Below are 19,653 nucleotides of genomic sequence, written 5' to 3' on the forward strand. Positions count from 1 at the left end.
GATTGGCTGTTTGGCTTGAAGTGGCGATGCGTACGAGTTTATCTTGAATGAATATCAGAAGTTTGTAAAGTGAGCTAGCTATTGGAGATTGTTTTCTTATGTATCGAGTATTATAAAAGGATGGATTCACCTATGTATTATTTTACTATACTATGTATAGGCACATCATCAAACACATATTCCATGGCGCCACCCTATATCATGTGTAGTAATATTATTATATTTTTTTGGATCTCCTTAAAATTAAGTGATCAAATTAAGCAGGTGTGTAAGTTTAAAATGTAACAAAGAATTTATTTTTTAAATTGTAAATACATAAGTATACTGTTACTAATATTGGTAAAATAGAACAATAAATACAAAAAGTTCATTATTCTTATTATTTATTGCCTTATAGGTACATATCCTTCCTTAAGATTGAATTAAAAAAAAAATACTAGACTTTGGGCATGAACAAAGATATCTAGAAAATTAACTTGTTAAAAATAAATCAAAATTAATCATCTCCTTAACACAGTACATATATAATCGTTGGCAATAGAATCCAACAATCATGTAAACAAACCAAATTGTCACGATTACTCCGTAATCACATACATTTGACGAGCAATTATGAACATAGTCTGATTTCAACGAACGCACCATTGTTTTTACCTTATCTTCAACACGGTTTAACTTGTATTTATAAGTTAAATTTGTTAAAACATTTGCAACGTAAAAATTTCGAAGTATTTGATAAGCTGTCATCTTAGTTTTTTACTCATCGAAATCTATAAGTCATTGAAAAGTTAGTGTTGTTCGTTATCTGAAGTTATCTTTTATTTTTAATTTAATAAATTATTTTAATTTAATATTATTTGAATACAATAAAATTTCTTTTTCAAGAGCTTAATATAATTAACCAAAACGAAAAAAGGAAGAGGAAGAAATGAAAAAGATCGACGGCATTTTAGACACGGCAAGCGATGACACAGTGGTTCCATTTATAATTACGGTCATCGGCGACACTTCTAATAGTGATGATGACGAAGACGAAGATTTAAATTTGTTTTAATAAACACTTTTTATATATAATCAGTTTTATTTTATAGTCTATGGCTTATACATATATTTAATCTAATTAGAACACTATGACATCACTATGGGCATAAACAATACGCTGTCAATGTCAGCCCGCCATATTTGTTTACATGATTGTTGGATTCTATTGCAAACGATTATAGGTAAAATGTGTTTAAGACTTTACTTAGATAGCACAATATCATACACCCAAGCAGGGCATGTACCAGAGAAGCACATAAGCTTAATGGGCATAGAGGTAAATAAACAAATGTTATATCATTCTGACTACATAATTACATATTGCCAAAATATAAAAATACATTGCTATTATACACTGTACAGTATCACACTTTTTTACACATTCTGCTATAGCACTAAGATTCCTTGTCCAATGCTAGAAGCTCAGATCGAGCTATACAGTGGTGTACCAGATGCTTCACTCCCGGCATCCAGGTGCCCACCGCACTCACATGGTCAATCATCAGTGCTCTGTGGATGTCATCTGCTGCTGTGGGCTGGTCATCTCTTAGAGCTGGAAAAAAAGAGCTTGTCTTATTAGATTTTCTACAAGTTTCTACTATTAACAAGCACACTATCATCATAAAAGAAGGGGCAACCTACCACAAGCTAATTCCTTCATCCTCAACATGATAGCATTGTTCAGTTTCCCGGTAACCCACATCTCCTCCATCACACTGATCCTCCTCTTGATATCATTTGATTTTGGGCCCAATTCACTGCTGTTATCTAGGAATTCTAATAGGATTTCTTTAACTTCCTTCAGAAGACATTCACTATTCACTGGAACCTCTTCACTAGTAGTATTTAAAGGCATAGATTGTACTGGAGGAATGAGAGGTGGCATAAAAGCTGTTGGCAGAGGTGGCATTTGAGCATTAGGTGGGGCAGGGCTAGCAGATGTCCCTGATAAAGGAAACGCCACTCTCTTATTTAAAAAGTTCCTAGGTCTATTAGGTGTGCTCTGTTGAGTGTTGATCTTAGGTGGATCATTCCAGCCAGGGTCGAAAGGAACTGAAAAAGAAAACAAATATTAAGCAACTACTTTCAGCACAATAACACATTGCTACAGTAAGTTAAGTGAATGGAAAATGAAAATTGAACCTTTTGTCCCATGGTTGGGTGTGTTTTCAAAGCCTTCCATATTGTGTAAATTCAATAAATCCAATTTACAACAAAATACAAATGCAAAATTGCAAATTCCAAACTTTTCTATCAATAAGGGTGTTCTCTGTTCTGTCTGTGTGACTGTGTCATTGACGTGAACAGCGAATGTCTTTGACAAGGTGTACAGAGTAGAAACGCCTCAGCGGTTTTAAAAACGCCACCGGTAACGGTAACCGCCAAATCGCAGTGCGTGCATAGCCCTATTCATTCATTCACTCTAAATTGTCATTTTGCGAATTCGTTCATTCAATTAGTTGTCATTTTTAGTAAATCAAAGAATCGCGTATTTTGCTTTTTCGTGCTAAGAAATAAATTAAAACAATGTTACAGGAATATTACAGTATGTTTTCAATAGTAATTTTAGTAACACTATGGTCTGCTCAATATTCAGAAGGTAAGTTTGAATAACATCTATTCAGTCATCAAATCAAAACCCTTTGTGAAAATGATAACATGCTTCAGGAGTACGTGGCCTTTCGCTATGGGAGGATGCGGCATTCAGTAAATAATTAAGTTAAGTTGTATCTGTTTTACAGCGTCTAAGGCAGAATTCGTGACGTGCGGCACGATCCTGAAGCTCATGAACACAGATCTCCGCCTGCGGCTGCACTCTCACGACGTGAAGTACGGCTCGGGCTCCGGCCAGCAGTCGGTGACGGCGGTGGACGCGGCCGACGACAGCAACAGCCACTGGCTCGTGCGACCCGCCACCTCCGAGACTTGCAAGAGAGGGTAAGAAACATATCAGTGCCACTACAAGCCTATATAATGTCAACAGTGGTTTTGTATTCTGTACTTAATAATAAAAAATAACACATTCTGTTTCACATTCCAGGGCTCCAATAAAGTGCAACACGGTAGTGCGACTGCAGCATGTGGCCACTAAGAAAAACTTGCACTCACACTACTTCTCGTCTCCTCTGTCGAGCAACCAGGAGGTGTCCTGCTACGGAGACGAGGATGGGGAGGGCGACAGTGGAGACAACTGGACTGTTGTGTGCAACAATGACTACTGGAGACGGGACACTCCTGTTAAGTTCAGACATGTGGACACTGCAGCGTAAGTATTAATTTCTTATGTACAATGTTCAACTTTATTTACAAAAAACTCAAAAGTATTGGTTTGTTGGCGACTAAAAACTACTGTCTTGATATTAATTAGTTTTTTATATTTGTTACAGATATTTGGCAGGTTCTGGGCGCACATTCGGCCGGCCCATCAGTGGTCAGGGGGAAATAGTAGGAGTATCTTCACAATATGGATCCTACACTGACTGGCAAGCCAAGGAAGGTCTCTTTGTACACCCAAGTGATCCATTCCCGGGCGGACATGCAGTTCATACTGAGTTATAATTATAATCATTAGACTAGTCAATTTGTAATAATAATGTACTACATGCAATGCAATAGAAGTTTCGTACTTTTTTAAGTTATTACTAGAAACGAAAGTTGGGATGCAAACTTCCGGTTCAGAGGGATGCAATTTCTGAATTGTTGCACAAAAGGGTACACTACACCTAATGTAAATAATGATTTGGTAAGGTGATCCAAAAACTCATTCCAAATATAATGAATTGTATTTACTAAAGGGTTTTGTGATACTTTTAATTTAAGATGTGTTTATTATTTATAAAATCAGCAGAGATTAACTACAAACCATACTTATGCCACATGTGTTTTTGTTTTGGTTGCAAGATGAATATAGAAGCAAGAAGAGCATGACAAATAAAAACTAGTGAATGAAAAGCCTGTTTCATTTAATAACTTTATTGTCAAATAGTTAAGTTTTAATACAAGAGGTAAAATCAGCGCGTAACAAACCTCTGAGCTTGCAGGTTACAAACCGACAGTGCTTCAACATCATCGAATGTTGCTAATACTGAACACGAGTATAAATGATAGCTGTTGGCGAGAAGAGAGGCACAAAACATAGTCAGGAATGTCACAGAAAGTTCAAGATTGCATTACGAATACAAGTCTGTTCTGATGTTACTGAGGCACAGAAACAAACTTTATAAAAATATAATATAAAACTAAATAAAATGTTACAAATCCCTCACAACAGGAGTGCGGAGCTCGCACGCACCGCGCCCCTTCAGTCTTGGCGCTGCTTATTTATAACAACTATACGAATCAATGAGAAAGTAGTTGAAATCAAAATTTCGACATTGAAATTGAATAGAAAAAACTGCAATTTCCTCAACAATATCATGGTCAAATGTATTTAAGGCATCAAGCCGAGTTATCATACTTATATTTCCTAAACATAACTTTGTGGGCTATGAAACGCTATCGACTATCGAACACTTCCCTACAATAAAAGGATTACAAGATTAAAAAATGTAATTCTTGCAACCACATATCGCAAATAACTAAACCAATAAATATAAAAGATTTCCGGTGGAATATGCGGCTAAATATAGCGGATTCCGGTAGAAGCCGGCCCATCCCGCGGCGGGGACGTTAAACTTATCACAATTTGAAAATAGAAGTGGTAGTAGGTAGGTAAATAAGTACTAAAATTAGGGCTAATTAAATTAAGAGTGTTGTTAACCTCCCTAGGCGAGTGTGCATAGAGCCTAAGACACTCGTCGTCGCTCCCGCGTAGTCGTTCGAAGTTCATTTCATTAATTACATCTAGTTAGCGGGCGTGGACTAGCAGAGCTTGTTTGTAAGCACACTGTTGAGCTTCTCGAGCGCGTACGTGAGGTTGGTGTAGAGCTTCTTGTCGCAGCCCTGCTCCTCGATGGTGCTGAAGCGGAAGGTGCGGAAGTTCTTCTCCACGTCGATGTACGTGACCGCCTGCATCAGCGGACACAGGATGATCTTCGTGTGGTCTTGGAAGTTTATCTGAAAGAAAGATAGATGTGAAAACAGGTACATTCAACTGTAAATCATTATTACTCTACTAAAAGAGTTTTATAAGAAGGGTAACTGCTGTATACCGATGTTCTTATGTTAAGTTACTATAGTCACAATAAAGTAACAGACATTAAATATACTATATACTACTAAGATCCACACTTTTAATAAGACATAGTAGTATGTAATATGTAACCATAGTTAGCAAATTGGCAATTATAATATTATGAACCGGAAAGTTCCGGCTGCAATTTAACTAGCGGCGATCAAGATAAAACGGTATTCATATTAGAAAGATGTCGCGATTGTTTGCGGAGTTCGTTATTTATTGCCCTATTACATGAACAGAACACATTTTATAAACTGTGCGCTAAAATTGGGTAAAATATTGTAGTAAGTATATTGTGAGTTTACATAATTTGCACCCTTAGAACAAAAGAGCCAGAAATTGTAAAAAAAATAAGAATTTAATTATGATTAGCTTTTTTCCTTGAGATGTTATTAAATCAAATTATGAAGTACACTTTACCTGTAACGTTCCGTTTGTGAGATACATAATGACGGCGAGCGTGGTCCTGAACCACTGGTGCAGATGCGGCAGTCGGGACAGCCCGTCGCTCTCTCGCACTGGGACTGACGCACCTGTGGAAGAAAATGTAAATGAGTAAGATACAAATAAGGATAATGGTTGTGATTAGCTGGTGGTACCTAAAAACTATAGTAATATAGAGCATATTTTATTGATAGAGACGAGCAAGTCTGGTCATTTGTGATTATTATAATAATATTGTATCTCTCCATATTTCGAACATGGGACCTCTGGAGGGCGCATTTGAAGCCACAACCAACATTATTCATTCTTATTAGGTGACTGACTACAAAGAAATATAATCTGCATAATAATAATGTGTTCCAAATCTATCTATGTGACGATTGCAACTGTAGATGTAATGAATGATAACTGACCAGCCTTCATGAGGTGCTCGGTCATGTATCTGCGGAAGTAGGTGAGCAGCTTCATCTTCTTGTCCAGCTCGGGCGGGTACTCGCGCATCGTCATGTACTGCTCCTGCCCCTGCCGGTTTATGTAGTGCACGTTCCTATGAAAGACACAATGTGGGATGTTGAATAAACCGGAAGATGCTGATAGCTACAAGACTGCATATTGTTTTTTTACTGTGTATGTTCTGTTGGTGACTACCTGTAGGTATTCTCATAAAAGCTTTCCTTAGATAGTGAACAAAGATCAAGAAGATTGTTCATATATAAAATGAAGATAGAAAGACGAATAGATGATCATCTGTAGGGATCTAAGAACTCTAACGTTCAAAAGCTGGACGCGCGAAAGAGTATTCTTCTAGACACTCGGTAGCGTGTTAAGCCAAGTTCAAGAAACAGAACTGGCGAGCCGCACCCTGTATATACTCACACTCCGTTTGCCAGCATGATGAGCTTCGTAGTGTCGTTGAACATGACGCCGACGCTCTCGTCGCAGAGCTGGTAGCCGAAGCCGTACTTGTCGCTGTAGTCCACCCACTTGCCCACCCACACCAGGGGCTGCGCCGCCGGGTCGCTCATGTCGTCTGTGAGACACTCCGGACGGCACATCAGCTGGAAGGGTTATAGGGTTAGTAGGTTCGCATAAAAAGGTCACTTAAAAAAATGTAGTTTTATGTTCATGTGAAATGGTTTGTGGACTGAAGAAAGTCACTGGGGTAGTGACTAGGTAGTGACTGGACATTAAGTTTCAGTGTGTAGTGCTGCTGACTGCAGTGGCATATGCCTCATTCAGTTTAGATTAAGCCAACCTTCTATCTCGCACTGTTGGTTTATAGGTTTCTTTTTGCGTAGCAACAACACATGAGTAAAGTAAGATGGTATCTGTTACCTTGTTGCCTAGCAGCTTGGCGAGCTGGTCGCGCAGCGCGATGAGGTTCTGCCGGTGCGAGGACGGCTCCACGGCGCGCGGCTCCGCGCCCTCGCGCTTCACCGGCGAGTCCACCGCCATCACTTGGTCTGAGGAGGAATGGGTGGTTAGTTAGAGATGATTGCATTGTTTTAGTGACAGCACAAGTCTGACGAATTTGGTGGTAAGTTACAGATCATTCAAGTGTTTTAGTGACTGCAACAAATTGGATATAAAAGCTGTATGTGTCTGCCTTTGGAAAGCCTTGTTTTACCGAGAGAAGTTCTTCAAGACACTGCAAAGTTACTCTAGAAGGCTATTTTGTAATCTTGAGTTTTTTTATCCTTCTTGAACACCCTAGGACAAGGCAAGCAATAGAAAACACTACGCTCCATTACATCCCGCCAGCATGATCCATCCACTTACCGCCATTGAGCTCATTGAGCGGGCGGCGCTGCAGCGAGACGCCCTCGAGCTGGTCGGTCCTGGGCGCGGTGGTGAGGCACGACAGCGGCAGCGCGCCCGGCATGATGCCCGAAGAGAAGAACTCGTGCTGGATCAGCTTGTCCACCGACGGCCGCCGCGCCGGGTTCGACTGCAGCTGCAGTACGATCATAGAGGCGGCCGGCTTGCGCAAGGAGGATGGTATCCTGGAATGAGGTTGGAAGGTGGTGAGACTGGCTGGTTAGAAATAGGGGATATGAATAAATAATATGTTGATGCTTGTTTTTAATTTTGAAGTTGAGCTAGTTATAAAGGTAAAACTGGTTTTTTGGTGAAAAAGCAGGTTTTTAATTCAGAATGTAAAAATAGAGAACCTTAGTCGGTTTTTGATGGTATTTTCATTAACAATCGCCTCAGCGTACCGAGGGATGAATGTTTTCACAGTGCCAGACGATAATACGCGAATGGCTAGCTGTACTCCATCACTACAAATGAAGATTCAGTTGTATTGCACAGAAGTGACAGAAGTACATTGGTTGCTAAATTTATATGAATATGTATAGAAAAGCATGTTGTTTAAAATGTGATAATGAATCACAAGAGTAAATTGTGAGTAAAAGTGGCATTAATTACTCTGTTTATCAAGCAAGAACTTCGAAAAGTAGCTCTTAATACTTATTTAAATTAACCTGAAGTAACTAAACTTGAGATGAGCAAGACGAAATAGTAATTCTTCAATAAACTCACCTGTACTCGCACTGTTTGATTCTCTTGTATGTATCCTTGAGTGTGGAAGTCTCAAACGGTGGCTTCCCCACCAGCAGTGTGTACATGATGCAGCCCAAACTCCAGATGTCTACTTCGAAGGAATGCCCCTTCTTCGTCAGGATTTCTGGTGCTATGTAGTTGGGGGTGCCACATAAAGTCTGCTTTCTTTCACCTGTGGATGGAAACCAATTATGATCATAGTTTAAAGTTATCAGATAACAAGTTTTTTATAATTTATTGTATATTGAATAAAACATAAGTAATCATGTATACAGAACACAGTTTGCATAAAAGTTTCTTTCTGAAAGAATCATCCTACCGTCATATTCAATTCGTGCTGCAAGACCAAAGTCTCCTATCTTGACATGGAGATCATCATCAAGGAACAAGTTTCCGAGCTTCAAGTCTCGGTGGATGATGCGCCGGCTGTGCAGGTACTGGACTCCGAGCAGGATCTGGTGCATATAGAACCTCGTCTCCGGCTCTGTGATTGCTTTTCTACGCTTGTGCAGCTCCATCATTGACTGTAGAGTAGAAAATTAATTAACAATATGATAATCTGATAAGTTTACTGCTAATTTTTTTACTAGTTCCAAAAGATATTATTTATTTATTTATTTATTTACTTTGGAGTACCAACAACATGCACATAAAATCATCTTATTAACATTTACAAATATACTTAAGTCTATACATGCATATCAATTACAGGTACCCTCATCATTCATTAAATTACATTTTAAATCTTAATTAACATCTACAATTTTACGGTACTTGATTCCCAATACAATATAAATATAATGATAATTCTTACACGCAATGCAATACAAAAAATTAATAAATAAAATTAATTTAAATACATTATTGAAAAAAATTATAGTGGAACCTTCCCATGAATGGTAACAAAAAAGGAGGATGGAGGTCAATGGGCCTCACTCTGCTACTACAACAACCCAAGGAGATACAAAGTAGAGAAAGAGATTGCTTATTATAGCCCACTGCTATAGATTGCAATGATGCAAACAAATGAAAAGTGAAAAAAAAAAAAAAAAAAAAAAAAATTATTGAAAAAAAAAATATCATATTATACATAAATAAGATATTAAATAAGATATTAAAAAAAATGTTTTTTCTACAATAGATAAATATGAAAATTTCACAAATCAAAACTCAATTTTCCTACAGAGGGATCAAACTAGAGACCTCTGATTTTTTAAGGAAAGCTTCTACAATTTGACTTTCAGAGGCCGCTTTTCAATAAGAACAGATGCAGCAGGCTAACCTAACATCAAACTTAAAACCAACTGTACTCACCCGTCTTTTGCACAGTTCAAGTATGATGTAAATATTGAGGGAGTCCTCGAAGAAGCTGTGGAAGCCGACGACGTGTTTGTGCAGCAGCGAGCGGTGGATGGAGATCTCCTGAGCCATCTTCTCCTTCTGGCTGGACTTCACCATCAGCTTCTTGGACACTATCTTCCCAGCCCATATCTGGTTGGTCGCTATGTCTTGGATTTCGTAGCATTTCGCAAAGCCACCCTAAAATATGTACATGTCGTTTTAGAAAGACGTTAAAATACGAATGTTACCTGAACTCGACATCTGTTTTGTGTTTACCGAGCCGATGTTTGGTGCTTAGTGTAAGAAAATAGGCTTGTTTCATTGATAAATACATTCTAGTTATAAGTTAAGTCCTAACGGTCAGGTTGAACTGCAAGAGGAACAGGTGTTTTATGAAGAGGGTCACAAAATCATCGTCTATTTTTATGACTTCGATTATGTTTCAGAGTAATGTAAAGGTTCACCATAATAGCCCAAAGACATTGAATTACGTAAAATAAAGAGGAATAAAGCTTAAAAACTCACCTTGCCAAAGAATCTCAATCTCTGATACGTGCTGTTAGTTTGAGGATCATGAATAATTTCAGGAATTTCCTTCTTTTCATCTTCTTTGATCGACGTCATTTTTACACTAGCTTAAATATACACTAAATTCTAAATAAATGTTAAAATAACAATAAACTTTTGATGATTGTATCAATTCACAAAGGAGATTTTCAAACGGCTGCGTGTTTGAACATTTGATTTGAAGTTGATGTTTGTGAACCGTTGCATCATTTCGGCCAATCGCCATCCAGTATTTTCTACCAAATGATACCAGCTAAAATAAAAATAAAAACTATTCTGTTGACCATAGACTAAAGAGGTGAACATACTCTTATTTGCCAGGCTGTACAACATAACTTATTTTGTTCTTTGTAAAGGCGTCGACACACTGGCGGACGCGGCTGTCAGCCGCGACTGATAGTGTGCACGGTCTTTTGGGACAGTTCGTGCAGATCGTTCTCGGACATCTAAAAGCTGAAGGTGAGTCCAAGGTTACGTTCGCGACTTACGTCCGATAGTAACACTAAACAGCGTAGTGTACCTTCCTTACCTAGATACCTTTAAAAGTCGCAGCTGACAGCTGCGTCCGTAAGCCGCCTCCGCTAGTGTGTCGGCGCCTTAAGCTATTTTGTGCCGCGGTCGCGAACTCTTCAAGAAAGTTTAATAAGCTCTATGGTATGCCAGACCGGAAGTTAAGGGGTCGCAAACATGTCGCAAAGTCGAAAAAAATTTTTGGCGGCAAGTTTGCAAAAAATAAAAATAAAAATTAGGCATGCCTGCCATTGCCATGCATGGGTACCTATAGCTCATTTTAATTGGCCATGCTAACTTTCTGAACAAGAATGAAATGCTTAAAACCGTTTCGAGGAATATGCTTCCAGTACAATTTCTGGTCATCAGATTTTAAATTAAGTCTCTATTTTATTAATTATTCAATAAAAACTAATAACCTTCATTTGTCCTTTCTATGACGACGATAAGGATCATAGAGTATAATAACATTTGCCTACAAAACAAAAGTAAACGTCAAACGTCAATAAACGCAAACCTCATGTACTCTGTGAACCTCACAGCCCGTGTCACCCGTGTGCACAGAGTAGGTGCCCGTGTGTTTATTTCTCTTTATTGAATTTATTTATTTATTTTCTACCTTGTTTTGAATCTCTACTACGAATAAATAATAAACCAGTGGATACTACGATGACAACAAGAACAGAGATAGTATTTCTTCAGTGAGTATTATTGCTTCACAGAGTATTATTTGTAGGTTAAGAGTTAGATGACAGATGACAATGACATTCTACCTCACTGACGTTAAGTGACACTTGCTTTTTTTGTGGCGCAGGCAAAGATATTTATTTTAGTATTGATTCTGTGACGTCATACATCCATTCAGCCGGCCACATTTTAAAATTATATTAAAAATAGTTGTAATGAATAAAAATCAAAAATAACGAAATTAGTTTCTTAAAATGGTCTATATTTTCGAAATAAATGATAAAAAATACATATCATAAATTGGTAGCATGGCCAATTTAATATTTTGAATTTTACTTTTCATCATCATCAGCTTATAGCAGTCCTCTGCTGGAGGTAGGCCTCTCCCAAAGCATGCCACTAATATAAATAAAATTAACTCAACTTAGTGCAAATTAATTGGTACACCTATAAGTACCTAGAACTTATTTTCCGATGTTTAGGTTTATTAGTGATGACCACAAGTAGGGTTGCCAACATTTTTTCACCAAATTATAGTATATTTCAAAATAAGTTATAAAAAATATAGGACACTAAAGAAAAATATAGTACATTTTTTGAAAATCGAATAAAACACTAATTTGTTACTCAGTTATTTTTATTTTTGTAAAAATTGTACTTTTTTGCACTTTTTGCATCTTTTAAAAGTTTTTTATCTAATATAAACGTATTAAATGCTTTTTCGCACTCTATGTTTAAGTTTATAAAAATAAGATAAGGGTAAGATTTTTCCCATTCGGGTTTGTATTTTTGTAACCGTTTTTCAGTTTTCCGCTTTTTAGTAGGCGTTACTGCACTTTCACTGTCACTACTACTGTTATTATTTTCCATTTTAGGTTTTTTTAAATCTCAGTATTATCAAAACACTTAATAAAAAACTTGAAACTCAAAACAAAACAAAACAACGGCGCGCAACGTGAAAACTTTTTCACAGAAAAAAGGAAGAACTTTGACATTGTCAGTTTGACTTTGACGTTTGACGCTTCACGTTCGGATACATGTACAGCCCGCCCGCCTGCATCTTGCGCCGCGCCACGCGCCCCGTCTCGCAGGTTTTGAGCGCGAATTTTTCATAATAGTTGAATTGTTTGGAAAATGACCTCGCGCATCGTTTTATTACTGTGAAAAGTGTACCTACTGAAATATAGTATTTTTGCGTACTATATTTTAGTTCAACAGTATATAGTACGAAGAGCCAAAATATAGTACAATACTATATAATATAGTACGGTTGGCAACCCTAACCACAAGAGTGATGCTGTAGGAAGGAAACTCGAACGTAAGTGATAAGCTTTATCTCCCTCTCAGTTATATTTCCTGCTTATTTATATTGACTGCAGTGTGCTGCTGTATCTCATTTGTGCGAATAAATAAATAGCTGCCATTACAGGAATCAAGTTCAATGTCGTGTTGTAAGCGGCCAGTGTTAGTTGCAGACGTTATTTCAAAATCACCCTTTTCCACTGTTTGATAATGTTGTAGGCTGGTTTAATACTGTCACCGGCGTTGTTATTGATAAACATAGGTGTATTTTTTGTCCAACTACCCACCATGGTCGTCTTACATGGTCCATATAAAATGGTTAACGTTGGATTAGTGTTTTTTGGTGCTTTTATTTTCCATGAAGGTGCTAGTATTCGTCTTCTTACGACTGATGAATGTAAGTAGAAACATTACCTAATTATTATCTATGTATCCGTACCATTGTGATTAGTAATGATTAAATTTAAAAGAAAAGGTAAATCTTCAGAATCCATAAAATTGCATTTTAACTCATTATAAATTTAATTCAGGTCGCACGTGATGTTTAGTTATGCTTATGGAATCTTTTCTAGCCTCATTTCAATAAATACATAATATAGTCAATAAACAATTTGCCCTTTAGAAGATATTCTAATGAGTCATTCTTAAACGTAATCTAGCAGCACTACCAATACCATTAACATATTATCCCTATTAGGATAACAATTAATACTAACAAAAGGCAAACCTGCATTATCTACGACCAAGTACCTACATCATAGATCACAAACAACACACATTATCACACTGAAAACTGAAATGCACTTTATGCTTCACAAATAAGAATCCTCTTGCTCTTGTTCACAAGTTTGTTCAAGACGACCATTAATTTAAACTCGTATGTGGCTTGAATCCACGCAGCTGTGGGTGCAGGGGGGCTCCCTGCAGCGGACTGAAGAAGCCTCTTCAGGCAGGCACAGCCTTACCCGAGGTCATGGAACTGTCACGCACGCGAAACTATAATCTAATCATTTGTCGTAAACAATGTTCTGCATGCCACGGAACTGGGTGAACTTTGCTTGTTGGCAGGTTCAGTGGAGAAAATACCTTGAGTGGAGAGTAATAAGGTTAAATATATATGGTTAGAGGTTTCTTATTTGGTTTCGTGACCTGTGAAGACGTTGAAAATATAACGGATTGCGTGTTGAGGGTCCTGCGTCCTGCGTCAAATTGATTCCTGACTCCAGAACCAATGGAAACCAAGGTCACTGGAAGATTATGTAATCTTAGGAGCTTAAAATTAAAAGATTTCGTTGTCCTGCAGTGGAGAACCACATCAGCCCCGAAGACTTGAAGCAGTTTGAGATGATGCTCACTGTCACCACGGCGGTGCCGGGGGCTAACGACACCGACTATGCTGACGCATATGCAGATGTAAGTATGTTGCTCCAACAAAATTACCCGTATGTTTAATGTTGCAATCGAATAAGAAGACGTAATCTCTCTTGAATACCTAAACATAAATATTAACCAGCAAAACCAGCTTACTGTTAACATACCTACATACTATTACCTGGATAAATAAATACTCTCTATCGCGTGTCTCCACTGTGTGGTAGGCAATGATTACGGATTTCCATTGGCCACGATCCTGCCCTTTGTGTCTATACATGCTCGTCGGTTATAGGCCCTTACTAGAGTCCTTTATTTATAAACTTGCTGGTTACTTGTATCCTGAAGGGCTAGTACGGGGCGCAATTAAGATGTGGCAAAAGTTTTGCATCGCGCAGCCTCAAGAGCGAGCGCGACGGAGAACTTTTGTCATGCGTGCTATGAACACTGCTGACCCTATGCCGTATCTATCCACCAGCTAGACGACGAGGATGACATCAGGGTGGGAGTGCCCGCCACGGTGGACTGCTTCGGCCTGGGCCCGCTGGCGCGGCAGCTGCGCTGGTTCGTGGACATGCGGCCTGATTCCAAGCAGACGGTCAACACGCACTACTACTTCATGTCCAGGAGTAGAAGGAAGAGGGTTCAGGTAAGGCTTCTAAATGGATGTTTTTTAGATCTGGTTTAATACGTTAAACATGTGACTTACGAGTCAGTACTGACTACTGAATAAGTAATCAGTATTATCAAATCGGTCAAATATTATCCATTACAGTTTATAGTAATACTCGGAGACTTAAAAAAAATTAAATGACAGAGTTAAAAAAATACATACAGAGGAATTAAGAACCTCCTCATTTTTTCGAAGTCGGTTAAAAATACGTGAGTATACCTACTAATAAGTAGTACCCTTTACCAAGTGTACACTAGATAATAACGTTACACTTACTTTAAAAACTTCAATTAAGATATACAGGAATTCTGAGTATGTTAGGTTAGGCATAACATGCCCATATATATAGTATCTAAGTACCTAACTGTTTCAGGGGTTTCCTCTGCACATAAATAAGGAAGATGATACCAGTATGATACCTACATGGTACGTAATTAAATCTGCGGGCGGAAACCGATTTCCTATCAATATCCTGTGCCGACTACACACATGGCCTTAGGGAAGCACTATATGCACAGTTGTATGATAGTAGCCAGAGCCAATAACCACGACCAGGGATAAATTTTAATGAGTAAAATCACAGGCTCACAGCCCATTTAAACGGTTTTCCCCCATGTATCTTCAATTAAGGATTATCCTCTATATAGCTATCTGCCTAATAAATTGATTAATTTAACTCGAATTACCTACTATTCTATGTATAATTGATGTTTAGTGAAAAATCTAAAAAATACGTCTCGCTATCTTGGTTCTCTCTTATACATCACATAATTTATGTACAGCATCGACGGGTTTACTTAGTACTTACCTGGCTGACCAGAACCAGAGGTAACGCGGAGTCATGTCGTATACCCTCGAGCTTGTTAAACATGGTAGGATCAAAGATGTGCATCATGACGAGCTGAGTCATCCCCTTAGGCTTATTATACTTAAGTACCTCTTCTAAACACCGTGTATATCTCAACCACCACGGCTCGCAGGTGCTAGCAGGCGAGCAGTTCGGTCTGGAGTGGGTGGACTTCGACCCTCAGAGGAAGACCGTGCTCATAGTGCACGGCTTCATGAGCCACAGCAACGCCTCGTGGGTCAACGACATGGCTGCGGCCTTTCTGCAATGGGTGAGTATATATAGTGGAACTAATGGATTTTAATGCCAATCGTAATAAATTGGAGAAGTATACTACAATTCATGTGCTTCTAAAATGTGTTAAACACACGGCAAATTGATAAAAAAAAATACTCGGTGCAGAAAGAATTCCAGCTCAGCATCAGCTATGAATACAGGTTGTCAGGTCTTTTGTTCTTGAATCTTGGATCTTTGTAACGATTTTTGCAGTGACTGTAGAGTATAACGCATGGCTGTTTATTATTGCATATATTGTTATTGATTGTTGGTGTACAGAAAGACATGAACGTGATAGCGGTGGACTGGAGCGGCGGCGGCAACACCTGGAAGTACTGGAAGGCGGTCGCCAACACGCGCAGAGTCGGCGCTGACGTCACTGAGTAAGATATAATAAGTACCTACTAAGTAGGTAATTATTATGTTTTGATGGTCGAATGGCGTATGGTTAGTGACCCTGACTGCTATGCCGAAGGTCCGGTGGTCCGATATTTGTACTCGGGTCTTGGGTGTTGATATTTATATTTAGTATCTATCTATCTATGTATTTGTGTAGATATATCAGCTGTCCGACACCCATAACACAGGTTCTGCCTAGCTTGGCGTCGGATAGCCGTGTGTGAGATGTCCCCACATATTTATATTTATTTATTTATGTTTATTTTTTTCCGGGAGAGTATCGAATAATCTATAATAGGGTTTAAGCTGTAACTTTCCTGGATAATGTAATCTAATGATATGGCCACAGAGAGCGCCTCTTAAATCAGTGTCGGCTATTTGTCTAAAGTCGTCGCTTTTACCTGTACTCGGCCTTCCAGCAGACTATAGGGTTGCTTGAACCCAATGATTATGAGGTTCTATAATACTTCATATTATTATGTTAAAAATCTTTAATCGTTATGGGCTCACAGATTCCTGGAGCAGCTGATGAACGCGACGGGTGCTAGAGTGAAGGACTTCCACCTGGTGGGGCACAGCCTCGGCGCGCACATCTGTTCTTACGTGTCCTACCATCTGGGCGGAGTTAGTCGGATTACAGGTGGGTCTGAGGTGTAGGTAGATGATTGTTTTTGGTGGGAAGATGGGTATATAAAATAATACCCTTTTTTAGCAACATTTAGATAGGATGTCCACATCCCGTAATTTAACGCATGTTCACATATCTCGTTCGTTATAGTGATACTAAAACTAGCAGCTCTTCGAAACTTGTATGGATATGTCGCAGGCAACTGGTTTAATCTCCTGTTTGATTGAACCACTAGCCCGTTCATTGGATGGCGCTATTCAGTTGTATGACTAAAGGACAACTCGTCAAGTCGTTGATTGTAACGTTCGACGTCTTGACTGAACGTCATTCAGCGAAGTCGTTGAATGGGATATAGTATAGCAACTTTGTAATGTCTGGTTAGGGAGAACATCACCAGACAAGAATCAACAAAAATACTATGTTACAAAGCTCTTATCTCACAAATTAACTAAACAATAACAATAAAGTTCCTTCATATTGTTGTTCATAATTATCCAGTTTCGCCACTTTTTTTCTTTGAAACTATCCGCCCGCGGCGTAATAAAAGGTAAATCCATGTTTTCACACTATTTTAACACAAATAACGCACTTTAAAGCTAATTTATTTGCAAAAAACTAACAATATAGGTGCTTTTTGTGTCAGCTGTCAGCTGTTAGCTGTTAGACGCCATATTTGTTTTATTCACCACCTGACTGATTTTAAGTCAGCTAACTAGTTGGACGTTTTGTGACGCTTGTACAATCAACGTTCGGCCTAGTCATACAACTGAACAGCGCCATCCAATGAACGGGCTAGTGGTTCAATCAAACAGGAGATTAAACCAGTTGCCTGCGACATATATATTGTGAAGCAAAACTAGCTCTTGGACCCCCGTGTGAACCAAACATCATTCGGAATTCGGGCCTTTAACCCATGGAGATAAGAATCACATTATTTTATGTTCCCCAGGGCTGGACCCGGCGCAGCCGTGCTTCCGCACATCAGACCTGACGAGCAAGCTGGACACGTCGGACGCAGACTTCGTGGACGTCATCCACACCAACGGACGCCTGCTCAAGAAGATTGGCTTCGGACTGCCCGAGCCTATCGGTAACTTGTAGACTTTTTAGTTGATGTTACTTTATGTAGGTACTGATTTTTGCTAGACGAGGATAGAGCAGTGGTTAGCACTTATGAAATATCTCGGCTTCTGGAAAAGTTATCGAGAAAAGTTATCGTATACATTTATAAAAGGGCAAATAAAAGTTGTATATTGTATACCGTAATTTATAGTTAGGTTTTAACTAAATACACTCATAAAATGCCTACACCAAACGGCCAATTTTTTTAATCATTTAATTTAAAATTTGAATAAAATATTATATCCTGATGCTCTGTTAAATGTAGTTACTTCAATGTTGCAGAAGGCGTAATTAAGATACCTTTTGCCAAATACGAGTGATTTGGTGCTTTTCTCAGTGGAACCTTTTCATTTCCCGTGAGTGTATATACCTATTTTCCAGGTCATGCGGACTTTTACCCCAACGGCGGCATGAAGCAGCCAGGCTGCAGGAACAAGACCAGGTCATTCTGGTCCCGCGTGCTCGGACGACTGTCTCCTGAACGTGAGTATTGTAACACTATTTACTGATTATCACCACCTGGTTATTGACACAAATATATATACAAGTCTCTTTATGCTCTGAAACCTATTCCATAGTCACGATGTGACAAACTTTTGTCTGCACACTTTCAGAGCACACAGCAGGAGACATATATGAATAAGAGGAAGTCCTCTTATACTTACATATTTAAATTATTACGAATATAATTATCAATAATTATGTGTTCCACGTCAGACCTGCAGCAGGCCGTCTGCAGCCACGGGCGCGCGTACCTGTTGTTCACGGAGTCGCTCATCAACAACAACTGCACGTTCCGCGCGCATCGCTGGAACCTCACTTACGAAGGGTAAACCAACACTTCTCCGTATATATATTCGAGACCTAGGTGGAGTAGGAGGTATCCAAGTTTAAGAAACTGTACTGTAATTTTGTTTGTTTAAGTCCAACCAAGCTGCAATGAATGCGGCTGCCGCATGTCTATTTTCATGACAACCATCACGTCCCCACTGCTGGGTGGGGCACGGGTCTCCTTCCAATGAAGGAAGTGTTTTGATTGAAGCATGTCTTGTCTATATTGTCTGTATGTATTTGGTACACCAACTCTAATAGCAATTTGTGTGTAATCCCAATTTGGATGATATTTCAGGGTGAACTCCAGCATAGCTGATGTGTGCGACAAGTCGTCAGCATCGTGCGCTACGATGGGCATCGACGCGTTTTCAGGAGGAAAACCGAAAGCTAAAGGAGCGTACTTCGTGCTCACCACAGAGAAAGAGCCTTTTTGCCGTAAGTTTGGTTTTACTTCTCTACTTATTTATATAACTACTGAGAAGAAAAGTTACTAGGTGCTATCTAGCTTATTTAATTAGTCTTAATTTGCCGCAGCAATCATAAACATTTCACACTATTTAGCCTTACTGACTATGAAATTGAAGGCAGGATGGACTATGAATGCTATGGTTACTAGCTACTATTTAACCCCCAATCCTTCTCTCCCCCAGCGTCCGACTGGGAGCGCGCGCACCCCCGCATAGACCTGCTCCGGGACTTCCTGCACGGCTTCCAGCTGATCCGGCCCAGCCGCGTGCCGCCCACGCCTCAATATGCGGAGCCTGACAGAGGGTTCGACCCCGGAGATGATGATGATGACGTCACGACTACCACGCAGAAGAGCTGGTATCGACGGTGGTTCGGATAGTGTTTTTGTTTTTGGAGTCTTA

General features: G+C 39.1%; 4 protein-coding genes across 4 annotated transcripts; 2 read left to right on the forward strand and 2 right to left on the reverse strand.

The window, feature by feature from the left end:
- Positions 1–1,298: 1,298 nt before the first annotated feature.
- On the reverse strand, positions 1,299–2,318 carry LOC105392820 (steroid receptor RNA activator 1). Its single transcript, XM_048625882.1, has 3 exons — positions 2,185–2,318; positions 1,684–2,094; positions 1,299–1,594 (listed from the first exon to the last, which is right to left on the reverse strand). The coding sequence occupies exons 1-3, from the start codon at positions 2,222–2,224 to the stop codon at positions 1,437–1,439; spliced, it is 609 nt and encodes a 202-aa protein (XP_048481839.1). The 5' UTR covers positions 2,225–2,318; the 3' UTR covers positions 1,299–1,436.
- A 212-nt stretch (positions 2,319–2,530) lies between these two features.
- On the forward strand, positions 2,531–3,986 carry LOC105392818 (stromal cell-derived factor 2-like). Its single transcript, NM_001309131.1, is given in 4 exon segments — positions 2,531–2,641; positions 2,784–2,979; positions 3,083–3,307; positions 3,429–3,986. Coding segments are annotated over 4 exon segments (666 nt in total). The 5' UTR covers positions 2,531–2,568; the 3' UTR covers positions 3,601–3,986.
- A 12-nt stretch (positions 3,987–3,998) lies between these two features.
- Positions 3,999–10,432, reverse strand: LOC105392819 (serine/threonine-protein kinase polo). The gene is made up of 10 exons (XM_038108306.2): positions 10,094–10,432; positions 9,542–9,766; positions 8,547–8,751; positions 8,207–8,399; positions 7,442–7,665; positions 6,998–7,125; positions 6,539–6,720; positions 6,076–6,209; positions 5,639–5,751; positions 3,999–5,097 (listed from the first exon to the last, which is right to left on the reverse strand). The coding sequence occupies exons 1-10, from the start codon at positions 10,190–10,192 to the stop codon at positions 4,903–4,905; spliced, it is 1,698 nt and encodes a 565-aa protein (XP_037964234.1). The 5' UTR covers positions 10,193–10,432; the 3' UTR covers positions 3,999–4,902.
- Positions 10,433–12,949: 2,517 nt separating this feature from the next.
- Positions 12,950–19,631, forward strand: LOC105390676 (pancreatic triacylglycerol lipase). The gene is made up of 11 exons (XM_048625698.1): positions 12,950–13,031; positions 13,938–14,047; positions 14,484–14,654; positions 15,659–15,796; positions 16,081–16,184; positions 16,713–16,840; positions 17,778–17,918; positions 18,332–18,433; positions 18,668–18,779; positions 19,080–19,219; positions 19,435–19,631. Exons 1-11 carry the CDS (start codon positions 12,950–12,952, stop codon positions 19,629–19,631), a joined length of 1,425 nt encoding a protein of 474 aa, XP_048481655.1.
- The last annotated feature ends 22 nt before the right edge of the window (positions 19,632–19,653 follow it).

Source organism: Plutella xylostella, chromosome 15 (genome assembly GCF_932276165.1).
Source record: "Plutella xylostella chromosome 15, ilPluXylo3.1, whole genome shotgun sequence".
Taxonomy (NCBI): Eukaryota; Metazoa; Arthropoda; class Insecta; order Lepidoptera; family Plutellidae; genus Plutella; species Plutella xylostella.

What these genes read in the sequence shown, in the direction of transcription:
- LOC105392820 (XM_048625882.1), bottom strand. Translation starts at nt 2,224, where the DNA reads ATGGAAGGCTTTGAAAACACACCCAACCATGGGACAAAAG. An exon ending in ACCCAACCATGGGACAAAAG is followed by an intron (nt 2,095 to 2,184) that starts GTTCAATTTTCA and finishes TTTCTTTTTCAG; the next exon opens with TTCCTTTCGACCCTGGCTGG. An exon ending in GATGAAGGAATTAGCTTGTG is followed by an intron (nt 1,595 to 1,683) that starts GTAGGTTGCCCC and finishes CTTTTTTTCCAG; the next exon opens with CTCTAAGAGATGACCAGCCC.
- LOC105392819 (XM_038108306.2), bottom strand. Translation starts at nt 10,192, where the DNA reads ATGACGTCGATCAAAGAAGATGAAAAGAAGGAAATTCCTGAAATTATT. An exon ending in CCAAGCTGCTAGGCAACAAG is followed by an intron (nt 6,721 to 6,997) that starts GTAACAGATACC and finishes TAACCCTTCCAG; the next exon opens with CTGATGTGCCGTCCGGAGTG. An exon ending in TCACAAACGGAACGTTACAG is followed by an intron (nt 5,098 to 5,638) that starts GTAAAGTGTACT and finishes TCTTTCTTTCAG; the next exon opens with ATAAACTTCCAAGACCACAC.
- LOC105390676 (XM_048625698.1), top strand. Translation starts at nt 12,950, where the DNA reads ATGGTTAACGTTGGATTAGTGTTTTTTGGTGCTTTTATTTTCCATGAA. An exon ending in TCTTCTTACGACTGATGAAT is followed by an intron (nt 13,032 to 13,937) that starts GTAAGTAGAAAC and finishes GTTGTCCTGCAG; the next exon opens with TGGAGAACCACATCAGCCCC. An exon ending in ATGCTGACGCATATGCAGAT is followed by an intron (nt 14,048 to 14,483) that starts GTAAGTATGTTG and finishes TCTATCCACCAG; the next exon opens with CTAGACGACGAGGATGACAT.